An 18,273-nucleotide genomic window follows, 5' to 3' on the forward strand; every position below is an offset into this window, starting at 1 on the left:
CGCTGGCTCCCCCTCTAGGAAATCAATACGCTCTTGCGCCCCCAAACCCAAGCCCCTGGTGGTTGGGAAGGGAGACCTGCCTTGGGCTGCGGGCCGGGGACGTCGGATCCAGAAGGAAACCAGGGCCGTTTTAACAGGGTGGGAGGCGGAGGGCGGCGGGTCAAGGGGAAGGTGCCCCGCACGTTCCAAGCCTCGCAGGCCTCGCCTCGCCCCGCCCCGCCCGGCCGGCACCTAGTCCTCCGCAACCCATAGGCAGAGGCGACCCTCCCGCCTCCCCGCGCGCTCCGCGCTCGCCCCGCCTCAGCGCACTTAAAAGTTTACTCGGGCCCGGACGCGGGAGTGGCGAGCCGTGGCTGTCTACGTCGGGATGCTGCGCGTCGGGAGGCTGTGCGCCCGGAGCCCGTGGGTGCTGGGGGCCCGGGTCGGCCTCTCCCGGGTTTGGCAGGAAGTGGGGTTGTGGGGCGTCCGTCCCCTCAGGTACGCGGCCTGGGAGGAGAGGGACGGGCTCCGTCTCCCGGAGGGGATCTTGGGGGTCCTGCGGAACCTCGCTGGGGGCCGATCGCGCTCGGGCTGGGAGGCCCGCGGCTGCCTCACCTCCGGGCGGCACACGCGGGAGAGTAGGTACCCCGCACCTGGCACCTAGGCAACAGGAAATGCTGGCCTGGCCCACGCAGACTGGGGCTGCGGCTGGTGGCTGGCAGGGACCGTGCACTGACTCTGGGCTCTGGTCTGGGACTTTAGGTTCGTCCATTCGCGGGCACACTGATGGCCAGAAGTGGGAGCCGTTAGCGGTCTGTCCCGAGGGGGAGGGGCAGGGGCAAGGCCTGTACTCTGTCCCCAGGACACTGCCTCTGAGCTGGACCCCTTGCAGGGATAAACTTGGGGATCTTCCACCCGGTGTTGTCCACCCTAGGCCACTAAGCTCAGCAGTCTCCCCTCTCCTAAAACACCGCTTGGCTCCTTGCTACCTACCGGGCCTGTTTTCTTCTGTCCTCAATGCAGAGGGTGGGATGGGGGCTGGCAGGTGGAGGATGTGTTTCCAAGTAGTTTTGCTGCCTCTACAGCAACACAGTAAGTAATGTTACCTCCCTGTAAGATAACAGATGTGAAAGTGTGTTGATTAAGCAGAGCTGGGCTCCCGCTGATGTTATCAGTGGTGGCTTTTATCTTCAGCGCCCAGCAAGGGGAGGCCTGGGCACCACTGAGCCTGCCCTGCCAGCCAGCTAGGTCAGGACACAGTTTTGGATGCCAGGTGGAGTGTAGGTCTGGGCATGGAAAAGTGACGAGAAGCCGAAAGTTCTCTGAGAGAACTGCTTGGTTAAAAAAAAAAAAAAAAAAAAGGAATGAAGTTGGAGGGAGATGCAATTTCCTCCTCTTTGGCTAAAACTCCAAGATCACAACATTTTGAACTTGCTGGTTTCTGAAGATAGAAAGCATGCAGTGCTTTCAGATCACTAGGCTTAATTTTCTGGGAAAACCCAGTGGCTCAGGGCAGGTCAGCAGATGGGATTCTGTTGAAGAAAACGGTTCTCACCATTTCCCCACCAGGGAAGTCCCCTGACCTTTGACTTTTTATGTGTTAACAAAGCAGGTCTCTTACATGCTGCAGGCCTACAATTGCAGAGTAGGGGCACCAGGCCTCACTGAAATTCTGACTCTGTCAGGAGGAGATCCATGTGTCCAGAGAAAGATTTCCTGAGCATTTGGCCTAATTCCCTCCCATTCCTGCCACTCCCTTGTGCTTGAGGCCTTACCTACTGACTATGATGGTTTGACCTGATTTTGCACCTACTTTGTCCTTAAGAAGCCCTCAAGAGTCTCGAGCATTCAGCAGATGTTCCGGAGAACGTACGTCACGTCAAGCACAGGGCGGGTATTGTGGTTATGAAAGCCAGAGAACGCAGTCCTCGGGGAACTTGTAGTCTAGTGAGGGAGAAGATAAGTCAAGATGATCACTAGTCAGTGTTCTAGGTGCCATGGTGTGGAAAGCTCCAGGGCTTCTGTCCTCTGCTCTTTCTGACCTGGTCACATACAGCCTGCTTTCTTGCTGACAAACACCCCATGCCTGTTACCTATCAGATCCCCAGTTCTGTCTGTTAAGAAAAAGCAAGAACCTTGAAGCCAGACTGCTTTGGGTTATAGCTGCGTGACCTTGAGTATGTTACCTAACCGTGGAGTTTGTCACTAATGCTACCTACATGCTGGATTGACAAAGGCTTGCTCTTCTCAGCCTTTGCTTTGGGGCAGAGTTGGTACCTGAGAACCTCCAAATGGGGTCTGGGTAGGAATTTCAAGTGATTTGAAGGTAGGAGAGGATTCCCTCCTCAGTGGCCTCTTCATTGCACCTGGTTCTCTTCTGGCCAGTTACCAAGATGTCAGCCTCTGCCCAGCCCTAAATGGAGCCCCTGGATCTTCTGGACATTCCCCTATCCATCAAAGTCAGGGTTGTCCACAGCCTTTTTCCCCAGAAGGAAAGCAGAAGCTGCCCATTGCTCTACAGACCCCCTTCCCCTTGTCCACACAACCCCATCCCCAGGGAAGGCAGATGGTCTAGTCTGGAGCTTCAGGGAGCCTAGGAGGGCAGAATCCAATGCGATTCCTGATGAAGCTCCAATAAGCGCGCTTCCTTCAGACCTCTAACGCTGGCCTGGGGCTGCCAGTGAGGCAGCTGCGCCCAGGGTGTCGGGAACATTCAGAGCTGGGAAAGACAGAGAGAGCCGTGGCTCAAGCTTCTCAGAATCAGGTGTCACCCTCAGAGCGGGGGCTCCAGTGACTCAGTGCTGATGGTTGGTGCAAGGGCATGGGTGGGCTTCATGGACCACCCTCCAGGGGGATGCCTATAATCAGGTGGGACCAGTACTGGAAACTATAAAATGTTGTCCCTATATGAGGGGATTATATTAAGCTAGGAAGTGTTTTGGGTAGAAATCACAATAGAAAAATAGACCCTTCCCATAATCTACCAAAGATGATTAACAAGGGATTTGGTAATGATATCCTTACTCACTACTCCGGTCTAAATGTAATAATAGAAAATAAACTATAAATTTGGACGTTGTAATCAGTGACTGGTACACATCGGTTTTAGTTACCTCTCCTGCCTTGCACACAGTAGGTATGCAATCTGCTGTAGAGGGTGCAGTGGAGGATACAAGGATGAATGAACTTGTTTCCAGTGGCTTCTTTGCCAGAAAGGGATCTGCAGGGAAGGATCATAGACCCACTGATTCAAGGCAGTAAGGATGCTCTACCAGGAGAGTGTCAATCAAAGCAGGGAAGAATCTGATAGGTGGGAATGGGATTAGGTAAGACTTCCTAAAGAAGCTGGAATTTGAGCCTGATCCCTCCAATGATAGGTCTGTGGTTTGAAGGATGAAGGCTGTATACTTGTATTGATATAAACTCTTGCTTGTGCTTGAACTCTTTTGAACCCTGCGTAGGAAGCCCTCCTAACATCTCCCACATTATTTATTTATTCCATCTACAGACAAAGACTTTGGAGCCAGACAGATCTAAGTTCAAAAGAACCACTTTCTAGCTGGTAGCTTTGGGACTAAGTTAAACTTGAGACTTTTGTTATGTGTAAATAGTGTTGTCGTGAGAGTGAGAGTTAAATGAGGTCGCGTAAGAAAATTCTTACCCGCAGCCTGGTGCTAATGAGTTATGAGACAGAAAGTACTTATGTAACAATGGCTTTGCGCATTCCTGCAATGACCCCCAAGACCCACCGTTTAGAGCCTTGTCTGGAGAGCAGGAGGAAGACGTTCTGGCAGAGGTAACTGCTTAAACCAAGCTGGGGCTGCTCTGGTTGTGTTGACAGACCCATCCGTGATTACGCTGAGTGTTGGGATAAAGGACTGCTTTTTTTCCCCCCTGATCAAACCAAAGTACAGGATGTAATTGCATCTCTTAAAGGGGCCTTGCTAGAGGAGTGTCCTGATAAATGACAGGAACCAATAATTCTGCCAGGGGCCTCTCCCTTCAGAAATAAACAAGCTGTTTTTCTACCTTAGGAACGATGTTCTGTGAATCTCATTGGCATGCATGTATTTCTCGGTTTGGGAGCTGAATGACAGGAAAGCAAGCCCAGCCCGACCAGTATGGCTTTAGGCAAGTCTCTCAACCTCTCCGGACCTTGGTTTCTTTGTAAAATAGGCCACTTGGATAAGAAGCACTCTGCAGTATTTCTGTGGACATTCTGTGATTCCTAAGGAGGCTGGGCTTTGAGACTTGGATCCCTGAATCCAAGAGGGCTGTGGTCGAAGTAGGAAGCCTTCATACTTGTATGAAATCTTACTTATGCTTAAACCCTTATGAACTCTTCCTAACCTCTGGACTCTCTGGTTTTCTCTAGTCCTCTATGAGTGAACAGAAAACATTGAGGGTTTTGACCCTAGAAAGCTAAGAGCTAAACCTTGTATGCACCTTAGTGATGCCATCAAGGGCAGGTGTTCTGAATCAGCCTCCACCCCTGGCTCCTGTGTACTTTCCCCATGAGCCCCGAACAGTGGCCCAAGGGAAAATCTGCAGCATGGATGCCTCCTAACCCCAAGTATTTCAGGTCCTCTGTCTTCTTGAGTTTACTGGACTCAAATAATAATTTCCTGTTTACTTTCTCTGCAAAAACACATATACACCATCAGTTTTATTCGAGCTAAAAATGGAAGCTTCAGGCTTCCCTGGTGGCGCAGTGGTTGAGAGTCCGCCTGCCGATGCAGGGGACATGGGTTCGTGCCCCGGTCCGGGAGGATCCCACATGCCGCGGAGCAGCTGGGCCCGTGAGCCATGGCCGCTGAGCCTGCGCATCCGGAGCCTGTGCTCCGCAACGGGAAAGGCCACAACGGTGAGAGGCCCGCGTACCGCAAAAAAAAAAAAAAAAAAAAAAAGGAAGCTTCCACCAATACAGAGTGCCTTGCTCAAAATCTTCATTGTAGCTCTTACCTTGGGGGTTCTTTGTAGTCTGCGTTCTTTGTAAGCTGTGGACTCCTTCAGGAAGGTTATGTTGGGTGGTGGAAAGATCATGGGACTTTATGGTATAATTACAGACAGTAAAATGCACAAATCTTGGTTGTGCAGTTTGATGAATATTAACAAATGTATTCACCCATTACTCAACACCCCAAGATACAGAACTTGTCTATCGCTCTAAAACAGTGCTGTTCAGTAGAAATATACTGTGAGCCACATGTGGAATTTTATGTTTTCTAGTAGCCATATTAAAGTAATAAGAAATAGGCAATAAGTTTAATGATATATTTTCTTTAACTTAGTATAGCCAAAATATCATTTCAGCAGGTAATCAATCTTTTCAAAATTGCTAAGGAGGTATTTTATATTCTTTATTTCATAAAGTCTTCCAAATCTGGTGTGTATTTAACACTTACAGAACACTTCAGTTCAGACTAGCCATGCTTCAAGTGTTCCAGAGCCACATGTGACTAGGCTACCATATAGACAGCACAGTTCTAGAAATTTCTCTAGTGCCCCTTTCCAGTCAGTTCCCTTCCCCAACCAGAGACTATCACTGTTCTGATTTCTAATCTCCATAGATTAATTTTGTCTATTCTTGACTCTCAGAGTATATACTCTTGTGTCTATCTTCTTTTGCTCAAAAATCAAGGGTTGCTTTTGGGAGGAGTGACCTATTAATCTTGACAAAAAATTCATGAAAGTGTGTGTTATACATTAAACAGTTTAGCTTTCCTTGATAACCACGGGGAAAAGGACATGATCTCCTATGCTCAATATTTCACCTCTTGGGTGTGGCAGCATAAAGGCAAGCTGAGAAGTGGGGGCCTCAGAATAGGTCTAACAAATGTGTCAAGGGGCTATCCCAGCAGAGAGTGATGGAGATGGTGTGGCTTCTAGGCCCACTGAACTGGGCAGCCCAGTTACACCTTGTGGTCCCCAATATTATATCATCAAAGAACTGTTGTTTTTTTTTTTTTTAATAGATTTATTTTATTTATTTTTGGCTGCGTTGGGTCTTTGTTGCTGCATGCGGGCTTTCTCTAGTTGTGGCGAGCGGGGACTACTCTTCGTTGCGGTGTGCGGGCTTCTCATTGCGGTGGCTTCTCTTGCTGCAGAACATGGGCTGTAGGCGCGTGGGCTTCAGTAGTTGTGGCTCGCGGGCTTCAGTAGTTGTGGCTCACAGGCTCTAGAGCACAGGCTAAGCAGTTGTGGCGCACGGGCTTAGTTGCTCCGTGGCATGTGGGATCTTCCCGGACCAGGGCTCGAACCCGTGTCCCCTGCATTGGCAGGCAGATTCCTAATCACTGCGCCACCAGGGAAGTCCCTTGAATAACTTTTCATGTGCTTATCTGCCACCTGTATATCCTTTTTGGTGACGTATCTCTTTATGTCTTTTGCTCATTTTCCAGTTGAATTTTTTTTTTTTTAACTGTTGAGTTTTCAGAGTTCTTTATGCAATCTGGATACTAGTCCTTTGTCAGATATGTGGTTTGCAAATATTTTCTCCCACTCTGTATCTCATCTTTTTGTCCTCTTAATCGGGTCTTTCGCAGAGCGAAAAGTTTTAATTTTGATGAGGTCAGTTTATTAATTTTATAGATCGTGCTTGTAGTGTCAAGTTTAAAAACTTTGCCTAGCCTTAGATCCTAAAGGTTTTCTCCCATGTTGTTTTCTAAATGTTTCTAATGTTTTACATGCAGTCTGTGATCTATTTTGAGGTGGTGTTTTTTTTTACCCTAAGAGACTTAGGTCGAAATTCTTTTTTCATAAATTTATTTATTTTTGCCTGTGTTGGGTGTTCGTTGCTGTGCGCGGGCTTTCTCTAGCTGTGGAGAGTGGGGGCTACTCTTCATTGCAGTGCGCGGGCTTCTCATTGCAGTGGCTTCTCTCATTGTGGAGCACGGGCTGTAGGCGTGTGGGCTTCCGTAGTTGCGGCACGTGGGCTCAGTAGTTGTGGCTCAAGGGCTCTAGAGCACAGGCTCAGTAGTTGTGGCACATGGGCTTAGTTGCTCCGTGGCATGTGGGATCTTCCCGGACCGGGGCACGAACCCATGTCCCCTGCATTGGCAGGTGGATTCTTAACCACTAAGCCACCAGGGAAGCCCCCGAAATTCTTATTTTTTGCTGAGGACCTTTCAACATCATAGTCATTCTCGTGCTCTTGGTGGCCACTGCACATTAAAATGGCCATCAGTTAAGAAAATGACCATTCACTAGTGCTCTTTGGGTTTTATTTGTCACAACAGCTCCTTCATTTTCTTGAACACTAGTTGTATGTTGTAGCTGGTATAAATGTGTCACTCATCTTTGTGGGTACATAAAAATAACTTTGTTTCAGGATAAAACAGTTATTACAGGTTAAAAGTTGTCCCCTCCAGCCCAACCATCTGCCATCTCTACTCCCAGATTGACCACTAGCCTAGTGTCTTTCTGAAAATTAGGGAAAGGAGCCCCCCCCCACCCCTGCAAGAATGCAGCCCCATGGTGCGTGGATCAGTGAGCAGTACTTGGGCTGCTGGGTTGAATAATGAATCTTGGGGTGATGTGCAAGGGAGATGGAAGAGGAGAGCCTGCCTCTCATCTGCCATGAGCTAGAAGATGCATTGGCACATTTAGCTGGAGCTGTGTCTCACACAAGGGTGAGTGTGTTGACTGAGGACTGAGGCTTGCCCAAGAGGACAGCACATGAACTTCATGGGCAGCCTGCAGCCCTGCCTTATTGCATAAAAGTTAGTCTTGGGCTTCCCTGGTGGCGCAGTGGTTGAGAGTCCGCCTGCCGATGCAGGGGACACGGGTTGGTGCCCCGGGTCCGGGAAGATCCCACGTGCCGCGGAGCGGCTGGGCCCGTGAGCCATGGCCGCTGAGCCTGCGCGTCCGGAGCCTGTGCTCCGCAACGGAAAAAAAGTTTCGGTTCCTCCACATGCTTACCAACACTTGATATTTTGGTTTTTTGTTTACAGCCTTCCTAGTGGGCGTGAAGTGGTATTTCATTGTGGTTTTAATTTGCATTTCATGTGCTTGTTGGCCATTCATATATCTTCTTCGGGAAAAAGTCTATTCAAGTTGTTTGCTTATTTTTAATTGGGTTATGTGCATTATTTATAATTCATTCTTTTGGTCATTCATTTGAGCACTTCTTACATTCCAGGCCCTGTGAAGCACTGAGGATAAAACAGTGAACACATTAGTTGCCAAAGATGAAAGGTCAAAGGAATTATTTTTTTTTTAAATCTTTGTTTCCTGACTTCTCTTATGAAATCAGATCTGGCAGCCGATCCGGGCCTGAATTTTCACAGGCCCATTCTCTGTGGACAGCTTTAGGTGGGGCTGTACCTTGTCTCCAGTTCCCTCCCAGCTCCCGCCTGGCTGACTCACTCCCACCTGGCGTTTTATAGTACCCAGCGCGCATAGCTAAAGGCTTACTCTAGTTGTTTGAGTTGGTAGCAGCTGGGACTCCTGGCGGTCCTGCTCCAACTCCTTAAACTTTCCACAAACAAGCAAACAACTTTTCCTGAAACCAAATCTCTTTATTGTCTTTTTCAGGTTTAAATGGGGGTATCTGCCACTTTGTTTAAGAGTAGAAAAAGAAGAGGCCACCCTTCTTGACCAAGGCGCTTGGGAGTATCTGAGGAAGGAGGGACGTAGAATCAGTGGTGTTTGCACTCGGTCTTTCCAAACGATGCGTGGTTCTTAAGTTTATGAGCAAATTGCATTGATATGTGTTTCTAGAACCCTTCAATCCTCTGAAGGAGCAACCTGTTTCCACCACAACCCTGCCCTACGCAGTCCCAGTTTCTTGGGTTCAATTAGTAAACAATTGTGGAAAAATAGAATTGAGATTAGACAATCTCTGTTGATCAGTTAGGGACTAAATCCAGAGCCTAAAGAAGAGAATTACCCATCCCATCCTTTCTCCCTGGCTTGGGCAGGCAAGGCTGTAATGCTGGGGCAGTGGTACTGAACTCTCCACTTCAGGCTCAGCTATTTACCAGCAGGGCAGCCCACTTTGCCTCTCTGCACTTCAGTTTCCTTACCTGTACAATGAGAGTTCATAATTCCCACCTGTATTTTTCAGAATTGGCTTCGTGTGTATCACAAAAATCCCCTCTCACCGTGGTTTTAGGAGATGGGAGTTTCTTCTTCTGGGAGATGGCCAGTCTGTGGCCGGCATGGTAGAGCCTGCTGTCAGACTCCAGGCCCTTCTGTCTGTTGCTCTGTGGTGCCCAAGCTCACCATGTGGTCCAAGAGAACTGTCATGGGCAGCATTACAGCCAGTGGGAAAGAAAAAAAGATGTGCTTCTCTTTAAGGGTTCTTCTCAGAACCTGCACTCACGACCTCTCCTTACGTCCGCTTGGCCAGAACTTTATTCTTGGACCAGACCACCTGCTGGGGAAGCTTGGAAATGTGGTCTCTATTCCACCTGGCCATAGCCAGGTGAACATCTGAGGGTGTATTATTAAGGGAGAAGGGGCTACTGGGGGTCTCTCTCATACCATCTATCAGAGCCACCATGAAGATAAAGGAGATAATACACAGGGCAATTGAACTGCATTTCGCGGGGGGGCACATTAATCAACCTGTTGATTTGCCAACTAGACACTCCAAGAAGCCACTGAAAACCATGGTGAATGTGTAGAAAACCAGATTCCAAACAAAATAGGACTCCGGGTCATTTTGAGAAGAAGAGGGCCCGTGTTGTCAGGCAGATGCCCCCGCTCCCCACCTTTAATGATCTGTTGACAATGTGACCATTAAACTGGCTGAGATCAGTTTAATACTGAGATCAGTTTAATACTGAGATCAGTTTAATACTGGCTGTATTTCTCTGCCTTCTAATCCAGATGCTGGGCTGTTGGGAAGCGGCCTGCCAGGCTTTCAAGGGCAGTGGTAAGCCACTGAACGCAAAAAATGTATATAGTTAGGATTCACCAGTTGTAAGCAATGGAAACCGAACTCGGACTGGCTTAAATTTGTTTGTTTGTTCATATTTTAGATTACATATATAAGTGAGATCATGCAGTATTAATCTTTCTGTGTCTGGCTTATTCCCCTTAAGCATAATGTCCTTTAGGTTCATCCATGTTGTTGCAAATGGAGTTCAGCTTTCCCCTCCCCGACCCCCAGACTGGCTTAAATTGAAAGAGGGAATTTATTGACTGTTGACTGAAGTGAAAAGTCCAGAGGTAGGTAGGCTTAACACGTGACTGGGTCTAGGTATTCGACAATCGCAAGATTAAGTCTGTCACTGGGTCTTCCTGTCTCTGTTTCTGTCTCTCTTTGTCTCTCTGTCTCTTTCCATCTCTCCTACTTTCCTCTGTGTTGACTTTCTTCTTAAGCAGGTTTTCTCCACATGCTTGCTCTTGCCCCTATCACCTTGGCAAACCCGAAGAAAAGAGCATATGTGTTTCCCAGGGGGCAAAAATGGACGCCCTCCACAGTATGCCTGTGAGTGAAGGATTTGGGTACACAGTCTCTCTTGAGGGGTGTCATGGTGACCACAGGGAACTACCTTAGTAGTTCTTTAGGTTTGTCAACCTGAGTGTGGGCTGCTGGCAGGGCTTCAGAGGCCCGTGACACCTGGCTGTTTTCTGCTCCAGCACACCTGGCTTAGGTGACTCCCTACAGCCCTTTGAGAAGATTGCCCAGGTAGGTAAATAGCATCCCCTTGAGGATAACCACTGATCCAAGTCGTCAGACTTTATAGGTGGGGAAGCTGAGGCCTAGAGGGATGAAGACACAGGTATCTTAACTTGGATTCTCTTGAGAGCAAGGACTTGGGTGCTGGTGATTTATCTGCGATCCTAGGAAGTAGGAGTGAGGGAGTGTGGAGGAGACAAGAAGAGAAGTCAGTATGGCGTGTGTGCAGGCAACCAGGGTCTTCCCCCCGGGACTCGATGCCTCCCAGAACTGTCCAGCTAAGAAGGGGAGACTTGAGGGAGTCCCTGAGCAGACAGAACCGCAAGGAACTGTCCCAGCAGCTGAAACCAGAGATGCACTGAGGAGACATGTCAAGGGACACCAAAGGTGTCTGTGACAGCCACCCACCCAGCGGGTGGTACCCCTGGGATGAGACCTCAAGCCCCCAACTCCAGCCCAGTGCTCGCTCGCTTCCCAATGTGTGGCTCCGCCTCGCTGAAGTCAGGACAGCCTCCCCATCAGCCCACACTGGGACCCGCCCTCCTGCGACATGAGGTCTCCTCACCCCTTTACAGGGAAAACCAGTTTTGCTCCGCTCTGCCCTGCCTACCTTGTTCTTCCCAGAAATTCTTCCCCATAAGCCATAAGTGGTCAGTCAGTGAAAGCCAGGCTCGGTCTTTTCAGCTCAGCAGCTGCAGGACTGAATCGTCAGGAAGGGTCCCTGGGGCCCAGACCACCCAGTGGTGGCCCAGAGGAGGCCTGGAAGGATCCTGGAAGGGTCCTGGAGCATGCCCTCTCTGATGAGCACAGGGTCTGAGAGCTACCACACTCCCACCTGGGCCTGGGTGGGAGCCCAGCAGCTGTCACCCAGGGCAGCGAAGCGGGCACGAGCAGCCCTGGGCCTGTGACACTTGGATTGCTGGGGACCTTTTTTCGTTTTTGCTTTTAATTAATGAATAGACTTTAGATAGTTTTAGTAATTAATAGTTTTATTTTTTAATTTTTTTAAGTGTACATTTATTTAACTTATTTATTTGGTTGCACCAGGTCTCAGTTGCAGCAGGCGTGCTCCTTAGTTGCGGCTCACGGGCTCCTTAGCTGCAGGTCGCCAGCTCCTTAGTTGTGGCATGTGTGCTCCTTAGTTGCAGCTGGCATGCTCCTTAGTTGTGGCCTGTGAACTCTTAGTTGCGACATGCATGTGGGATCTAGTTCCCTGACCAGGGATCAGACCTGGGCCCCCTGCATTGGGACGCGGAGTCTTAAACACTGCGCCACCGGAGAAGTCCCCCTAAACAGTTTTAGAGTTACAGAATAACTGAGCAGATTGAACATAGAGTTCCTTATACCCACCCCCCACCCCACCCCGGCACAGTTTCCCTGCTATTAACATCTGCATTAGTGTGGTACATTTGTTACAATTACGGAACTAGTATGGTACGTTATTATTGACTATAGTCCGTAGTCCATTAAGGTTTAGTCCTTGTGTTAGACTATTCTGTGGGTTTTGACACATACCCAGGGGCCTTTTCACTAGGAGGAAGCGGTGTGTAGGATGAGGCCATTCCTAGCCCACACAGCCCACCTCCCTGCTTCGTCAAATCAGCGTGATTGACTTCAGTTTCCCTTTCCAGGGTTTTGGCACCAAGGCTCCAGGCCCCTGGCACTGAGTGGAAACTGGGGAGTAGGTTGGGGAAAAGAACCTTCTCTCTGATTAACGACAGGACGTCAGCCTCCAGGTTTGATCTCCCAAGGGCGAAGCAGGTCCTAAGTTAAATGATGATGGTCCCTGGGGATGGGGCGGATCAGACAGCTTCTGGAGTGTCCCGCACACATTGTAAGCAGCCTACCTCCCAGCGGGGTGTGCCAGCCTCTGTGGCCCGACGCCTGGGTTGGTGCAGTTGAGCCCACAGCCCCTCTCCCCACAGCTCTGGAGAGATGGATCGCACCGCCACCCTGCCCATTGGAGGCCTCAGCCACGTCCAGGGCCACAGCACGTTGCACCTCATTAACAAGACTGTGGGGCAATGCCTGAATGCCACAGCGCAGAGGGTCCCGGACCGAGAGGCCTTGGTCGTCCACCACGAAAACATCAGGTTGACCTTTGCCCAGCTCAAGGAGGAGGTGGGTCCTGACTTTGAACCCTCAAAGCGGGCAGGTGCTGGCCCCCAGGCTGCCCTGGCTGGGTGGAGCAGCAAGGGTGGTGCCTAGCTGTGGGGCAGGGTGCTGGGGCTGCCTGAGAGCCCCAAGGGATGTCAGGAGAGGAGGGCAGGACTGAGGCAGAGGTGGCCCAGGTGCCTCCTGCATCAGTCGTTCTTGGGACACTGGTTAACTACGCATGTTCCCAAGCCGCCTCCAGATCTGCTGAGGCCTAGGTATCTGCCTGTCCCTTGTTCCCAGGTGGTTCTGATGTGAACCCCTGGGCCAAAGGTTAAGGGGCGAGTCATGGGCCCCTTTCTGCTCACCTGCATCTCACCCTTTTGCGCCCTGTTTATACCAGGTGGACAAAGCTGCTTCTGGGCTCCTGAGTACTGGCCTCCGCAAGGGTGACCGTCTGGGCATGTGGGGACCCAACTCTTACGCATGGGTACTCATGCAGCTGGCCACGGCCCAGGCAGGCATCATTCTGGTGAGGAGGGGCTTACCTGGCACAGCTGGCTGTGGGGGGGGGGCATCATTCAGGGGAACCCCCTTGACCCTTGGCCCCAGAATCATACCGGTGCCTGGCTGGTTTCAGACCAGCTGGTGCTTTCTCCTGAAGCCCACCAAGGAAGCCTGAAGGTACAGGGTGCTGCCTCTGAGAGTGGAGGGGCAGTGAGAGGGACAGAGTCTGCCCAGGACACATGATGTACCCTCTCTGTCTCCACCAGGTGTCTGTGAACCCAGCCTACCAGGCTATGGAGGTGGAGTATGCCCTCAAGAAGGTAGGCCCATTCCTAGCCTTGGTGGGGGCGGGGGAGCCAGCTGGTGGCACAGGGGGCTTCCAGTTGTCATAGAGGGCTGACTGGGCTGGGGGGCCATGCTCAAGGGAGTGACCCCCAGAGTCTGTCCTTCCTTAGACGGTGGGTGGGAAGAGTGGGCTGTTGGTCAGACAGGCTAGTGTGTGTGTTGGGGGTGGTGTGTGTGTGTCGGGGGTGGTGCATGTGTGTGTCGTGGTGGTGGTGTGTGTGGGCAGGAGAGCAACTGTTAGGACGCCACCACATCCCCAGGCTGGGTCTTCCTGCTGACCGTGGTGGGGCGCTCCCCTCCTACAGGTGGGCTGCAAAGCCCTCGTGTTCCCCAGGCAATTCAAGACCCAGCATTACTACAACATCCTGAAGCAGATCTGTCCAGAGGTGGAGAAGGCCCAGCCGGGGCACTTGAAGAGTCAGAGGTGGGGGTGTCCCAGATTGGGAGGCATGCCTCATGCAGCCTCCTGGCCCCCTCATCCCGTCCCCATCTCTGTGGGCCCTTCCTCAGCCCCCGACTCTCACCATGCTCCCTTACCCCCAGGCTCCCAGAGCTGACCACAGTCATCTCGGCGGACGCCACTCTGCCAGGGACGCTGCTTCTGGATGAGGTGGTGGCAGCTGGCAGTCAAGAGCAGAATCTGGCCCGGCTCCGGCACACCCAGCAGCTCCTGTCCTGCCATGACCCCATCAACATCCAGTTCACCTCGGTAGGGCAGAGGTCTCCTGTCCCGAGCCCAGGCTGGCACACTAACGCTTGCCCGTCATGTGGCCCTCCCCCGAGAAGGAGGAGGCAGCAGAGGAGATCAGGGGAGAGCAAACACTCTTCTAGCGGGGCCGGCCCTAGCTGTCTGCTCTGCCCGGGAAAACTTCAGCACCTGGTGTCCACGTCACACGCCCACCTCCCCTGGCCCTCTTGTCCCCAGCACAGGGGCAGATGCACTGAGCCACCACAGTCAGAGCCCCTCATTTAGCAGATCGGGAGACTGAGGTCCAGAGAGGGCATGTGCTGGTGAGCCCCAGAGTTCTCTGAGCGGCATAAGGACAGACCTTATTTGCCACCTCTGTGGATCCTAACACCTGGCACCGTGTAGGCATGTGGCAAATCTTTGTGAATATGTACTGAGTGAATGAATGGATCTGGGGCAGCCGTCTCGGTCTCCTGACTCCCCGTCCAGTGCTCTTCCATGCACTGGCCCAGGGTGGGAAGGAGATGGGATGAAAGAGGCCAAGCCATCACCTGCTTGTCTTGTCAGGGGACAACCGGCAGCCCCAAGGGGGCCACGCTCTCCCACTACAACATTGTCAACAACTCCAACATGATAGGAGAGCGCCTGAGACTGCACCAGAAGGTGAGGGGGTGCTGGCCCAGCAAGGGCTTCCCTGGCACCGTGCCGGCGGTGGGGGGCTTGCTGGGCTCCCCCGCTGGCTAGAGGAACTGGCTTCCGGGGGCCCTGCAATAGACCCAGCCTCCTGCTTCCATCTCCAGCCACCAGACAAGTCACGGGTGGTCCTGCCCAGCCCCCTGTACCACTGCCTGGGTTCCGTGGGAGGCACAATGGTGAGCTTGATGCACGGGGTCACCCTCATCCTGTCCTCTCCGGTCTTTGATGGCAAGAAGGCGCTGGAGGCCATCAGCAGAGAGAGGTGGGCATCAGTGGACAGCTATCTGTGGGCTGATAAGACCCTCCTATTCCTCACTTCTGGGCCCTGATCCCTTTCCAAGATGTCTCTTCCCTCCAACCAGGAGAAATGGAGACGGGGTAGTGGGAGACCCCCAGGCGAGGACCAGTTCCTCCCTCCAAGGAGCTTCTCCTGCCTGTTCCCCATAGTTGCAGCCTTGGCCCTTACTGTAGGGTCAGGTGGGGTGGTGAGAAGAGGAAGTTCCCTTCTACTTCCAAGCCTGATTCTGAGATGTACCTCCCTCATACAGAGGCTCCTTGCTGTACGGAACTCCCACAATGTTCGTGGACATTCTGAACCAGCCAGACTTCTCAAGTTATGACATCTCAGCCATGTGTGGAGGTGGGATGGGGCCGAGGGTGGCAGGCCAGGATTGGCCCAGTGAGCTACATACGTGCCCAATCTTTCATTTAGGGGCAAGAAGGCCACTGTAGAAACATGGGTGGGAGGGAGGAAAATCCCCAGTGTCCCTAGACTCCAGCCCAAGGCCAGCTGCCTGGTCTAGGAATAGGTCCGGGGTTGGGGAGAGAAGGGAATGTTATTTCCTAAAAAGGGCCGTAGGTGAAGGGAGGGTCCACTGGGCCTGGAGAAGGTGGGAGCTGTGTCAGCCCTCTCTCTGATTCAGGTGTGATTGGTGGGTCCCCTGCATCCTCAGAGCTGATCCGAGCCATCATCAACAAGCTGAACATGAAGGAACTGGTGGTGAGTGGAGGACGGGGCTGGGCAAGAAGAGGTTGCTGGGAGTGGGGAGGAGCCCAGCCTGGGTCTCCAAGGAAGACCCTCCGGCTGGCCGTCATTCCAGAAAGCAGATGTGAGACAAAACAGTCTTACCTAATCGGCAGCTCTCAAGTCACAGAGATAGGTGACAGGGGAGTAAATATTACACATACATAAATTTATATTTATAGAAATCTGGGGAAGAAATGCAGCACGGGAGGATGTGTGGCAAAGCACCAGTGTCCGGCTAGAGTGTCCTGGCAGGCGGGGGCTGGCAAAGTTGGGGGTAGGGGCTTGAGACCCTTCCTAGAAGCAAGGGGTGGGGCAAGGATCTGATGTTTGTTTCCAAATGGCAGGGAAAGGGGAGCAGAGACGAGGATTCTGGAAGAGTGGCCATCCTGATGGCCACCGTGTTCCGGTTCTAAAGGACTTGGGGGGGTCTCAGCAACGGCTTCTCTGAGAGGAGCCGTAGCCGTGGGGCCAGGCGTGATGAAGCTCTCACCGTCCGGTGGAGCTGGGTTTGTGCTGCAGTGCCCGAGTCCCCTGCCAGGACATGTCTAGGTGTGGACAGCTCTGTGCATCAGCAAAGGCTGTGGGGAGAAGGTGGGGGTCAGAGGTGGGAGGATCAGTAGTTTCTCCGGCAGAAGGCAGAGACCAGTCACCAGGACCGGCTGGGTCAGGACCTGCGGTGAGGCGAGGATTGGTGTCAGGACTCCAACAACCTAGACGGTGTTTGGAGAGAATGGTGGTGGTCCTGGGCAGCATCATTTTCCCCCTTAGAGGGGGAGCCCCAGTCCTCCCCTCCTCTCCCTGCAAACATGGAGGGTCTGCATGCCCTTTCATGGTGGGGAAGTATCCTGAGACACCCTCCTCACTTCCAGAATCTCTAGAGAGGGAATGGGGGACCTGCCCACCGGGCCATACCTGTTTAATGGCGGCCGGCTTTCTTGGACCTCTTAGTGGGGAACTTGCAGCCGCGGAAGGCGTCCGTGTCACGAATGTGCTGGCCCCTGAACTTGGCGGGCGACGCGCAAGTGGCATCAGGGCGGGAGGTCTTGGCTTCCAGCCACCTGGAGAGACAGAGAGTTGCTGGGGTAGGGAAGAGAGTAAGAGTACTGGAGGAAGGGCCAGTGAGCCATGGGGCCAGGTTGACTTGGCTTTAAGGTAGTCTGGAACTGTCATCTTCATGCAAATCGGGAAATGCCCAGGGTTCCACACCTATTAGGTAGAGATCTAGGACATATGCCCAGGATGTCTTAGTGCAGGGCCAGTGTGTCTCTACTCCATCACACGAGCGTGTTCTGGGGGTACCACGGGGGTCTTCTCACCTCCGCAGTCCCTGGAGCTGGCAGGTACATTTCCAGGGGTTGTTGGTGAGGGTGAGGGTCTCCAGGCTGTGAAAGGGGAAGCTGGAAGGCAGCTGGTTCAGGCGATTGTTCTCCAGATGGACATGTTTCAGCGTGGTCACACCCAGAAAGGCACCATCAGAGAACTAGGGAGGGAGGTGGGCACGAGTGAGCACCCCAGCCCGTGTCCGGCCTCTCCCATCTCTATGGCCCCAGAGGAGCAGGGTCGTTCCCGGGACGTAAGCAGTGGCACCTTGAGGAGTTTCACAGTATGACTAAGTTGTCTCAGATGACCTAATCCATACAACCACCTTTTGAGATAGGTAGTGTTATTTCCAATATGTAAATTGGTGGGGGGCGGGGGAGGGGTTAAGTCCCTTGCCCAGGGAGTCAACAGTAGCTGCAGGACCACATCCAGCTCCTCCTCCCCTGGCACCATGCTTCCTGCACAAACACTGGGGCTGGGGAGGCAGCCAGAGTTTGGCCCCAGTGGCCCAAGCTGGCACACAGTGAAGCTGGTCAGTGTTCGGTGCGATGGGCAGTGGGCCCAGGTTCCCCACAGCCCCCAGGGTCCTGGGATGTCCCCCAGCTCTGTCCTCACTGCTCCCTCACTGCCTGCCAGACTATTTGTGGAGCCACCTCGGTGGAGTCTTGGGCCAGGCTGTCTGGCTCCAGAGGAAACATTCTATTGGTGCCCATATCTTGTCCCAGACGTCACAGTTTCTGCCTGGCCTCCCCTGCCCCAAATGAGCCCCTGCTGCCCTGCTCTACTTCCCACTGAAAGGCCACGCTGGCAATGGTGGGCCACGGGCGACTCTGACTTCTGCTGGGGAGTGGCTGGGGCTGAAGAAGGGCAAGCTCGGGCAGACTCTGTCCACCCAGATGAAGGCTGGTTGCCGTCCAGGTATGATTCTGCCCTCATCTCTGTGCCTGTGGCCCAGAGAAGGGTGTGAAGTTCCCTGGTGATCAGACT

General features: G+C 52.4%; 2 protein-coding genes across 7 annotated transcripts in view; one reads left to right on the top strand and one right to left on the bottom strand.

Moving 5' to 3' along the window:
* Window positions 1-18,273, top strand: part of ACSF2 (acyl-CoA synthetase family member 2) — a 26,502-nt gene continuing 8,229 nt past the window's right edge. The window contains exons 1-12 of one of the 5 annotated variants that reach the window (XM_060290732.2): window positions 354-477; window positions 4,014-4,110; window positions 12,241-12,345; window positions 12,535-12,730; window positions 13,107-13,235; window positions 13,477-13,530; window positions 13,861-13,979; window positions 14,099-14,264; window positions 14,811-14,906; window positions 15,044-15,201; window positions 15,488-15,579; window positions 15,863-15,939. In XM_060290732.2, coding sequence (XP_060146715.1) covers window positions 4,070-4,110; window positions 12,241-12,345; window positions 12,535-12,730; window positions 13,107-13,235; window positions 13,477-13,530; window positions 13,861-13,979; window positions 14,099-14,264; window positions 14,811-14,906; window positions 15,044-15,201; window positions 15,488-15,579; window positions 15,863-15,939 — 1,233 coding nt within the window. In that variant the 5' untranslated portion in view covers window positions 354-477; window positions 4,014-4,069. Of the gene's footprint in view, window positions 478-4,013; window positions 4,111-12,240; window positions 12,444-12,534; window positions 12,731-13,106; window positions 13,236-13,476; window positions 13,531-13,860; window positions 13,980-14,098; window positions 14,265-14,810; window positions 14,907-15,043; window positions 15,202-15,487; window positions 15,580-15,862; window positions 15,940-18,273 lie in introns of those variants that run through there. The other 4 variants (XM_030839829.3, XM_060290733.2, XM_070044482.1 and 1 more) reach the window with 4 other exon arrangements.
* The window catches only part of CHAD (chondroadherin), a 4,331-nt gene continuing 1,867 nt past the window's right edge, over window positions 15,810-18,273 (bottom strand). Inside the window, exons 2-4 of one of the 2 annotated variants that reach the window (XM_060290737.1) lie at window positions 17,283-17,446; window positions 16,879-17,024; window positions 15,810-16,637 (exon numbers count right to left, since the gene is read on the bottom strand). In XM_060290737.1, coding sequence (XP_060146720.1) covers window positions 16,883-17,024; window positions 17,283-17,446 — 306 coding nt within the window. In that variant the 3' untranslated portion in view covers window positions 15,810-16,637; window positions 16,879-16,882. Of the gene's footprint in view, window positions 16,677-16,878; window positions 17,025-17,282; window positions 17,447-18,273 lie in introns of both variants that reach the window. The other variant, XM_030839832.2, reaches the window with a different exon arrangement.

Source organism: Globicephala melas, chromosome 20 (genome assembly GCF_963455315.2).
Source record: "Globicephala melas chromosome 20, mGloMel1.2, whole genome shotgun sequence".
NCBI classification, from domain to species: Eukaryota; Metazoa; Chordata; class Mammalia; order Artiodactyla; family Delphinidae; genus Globicephala; species Globicephala melas.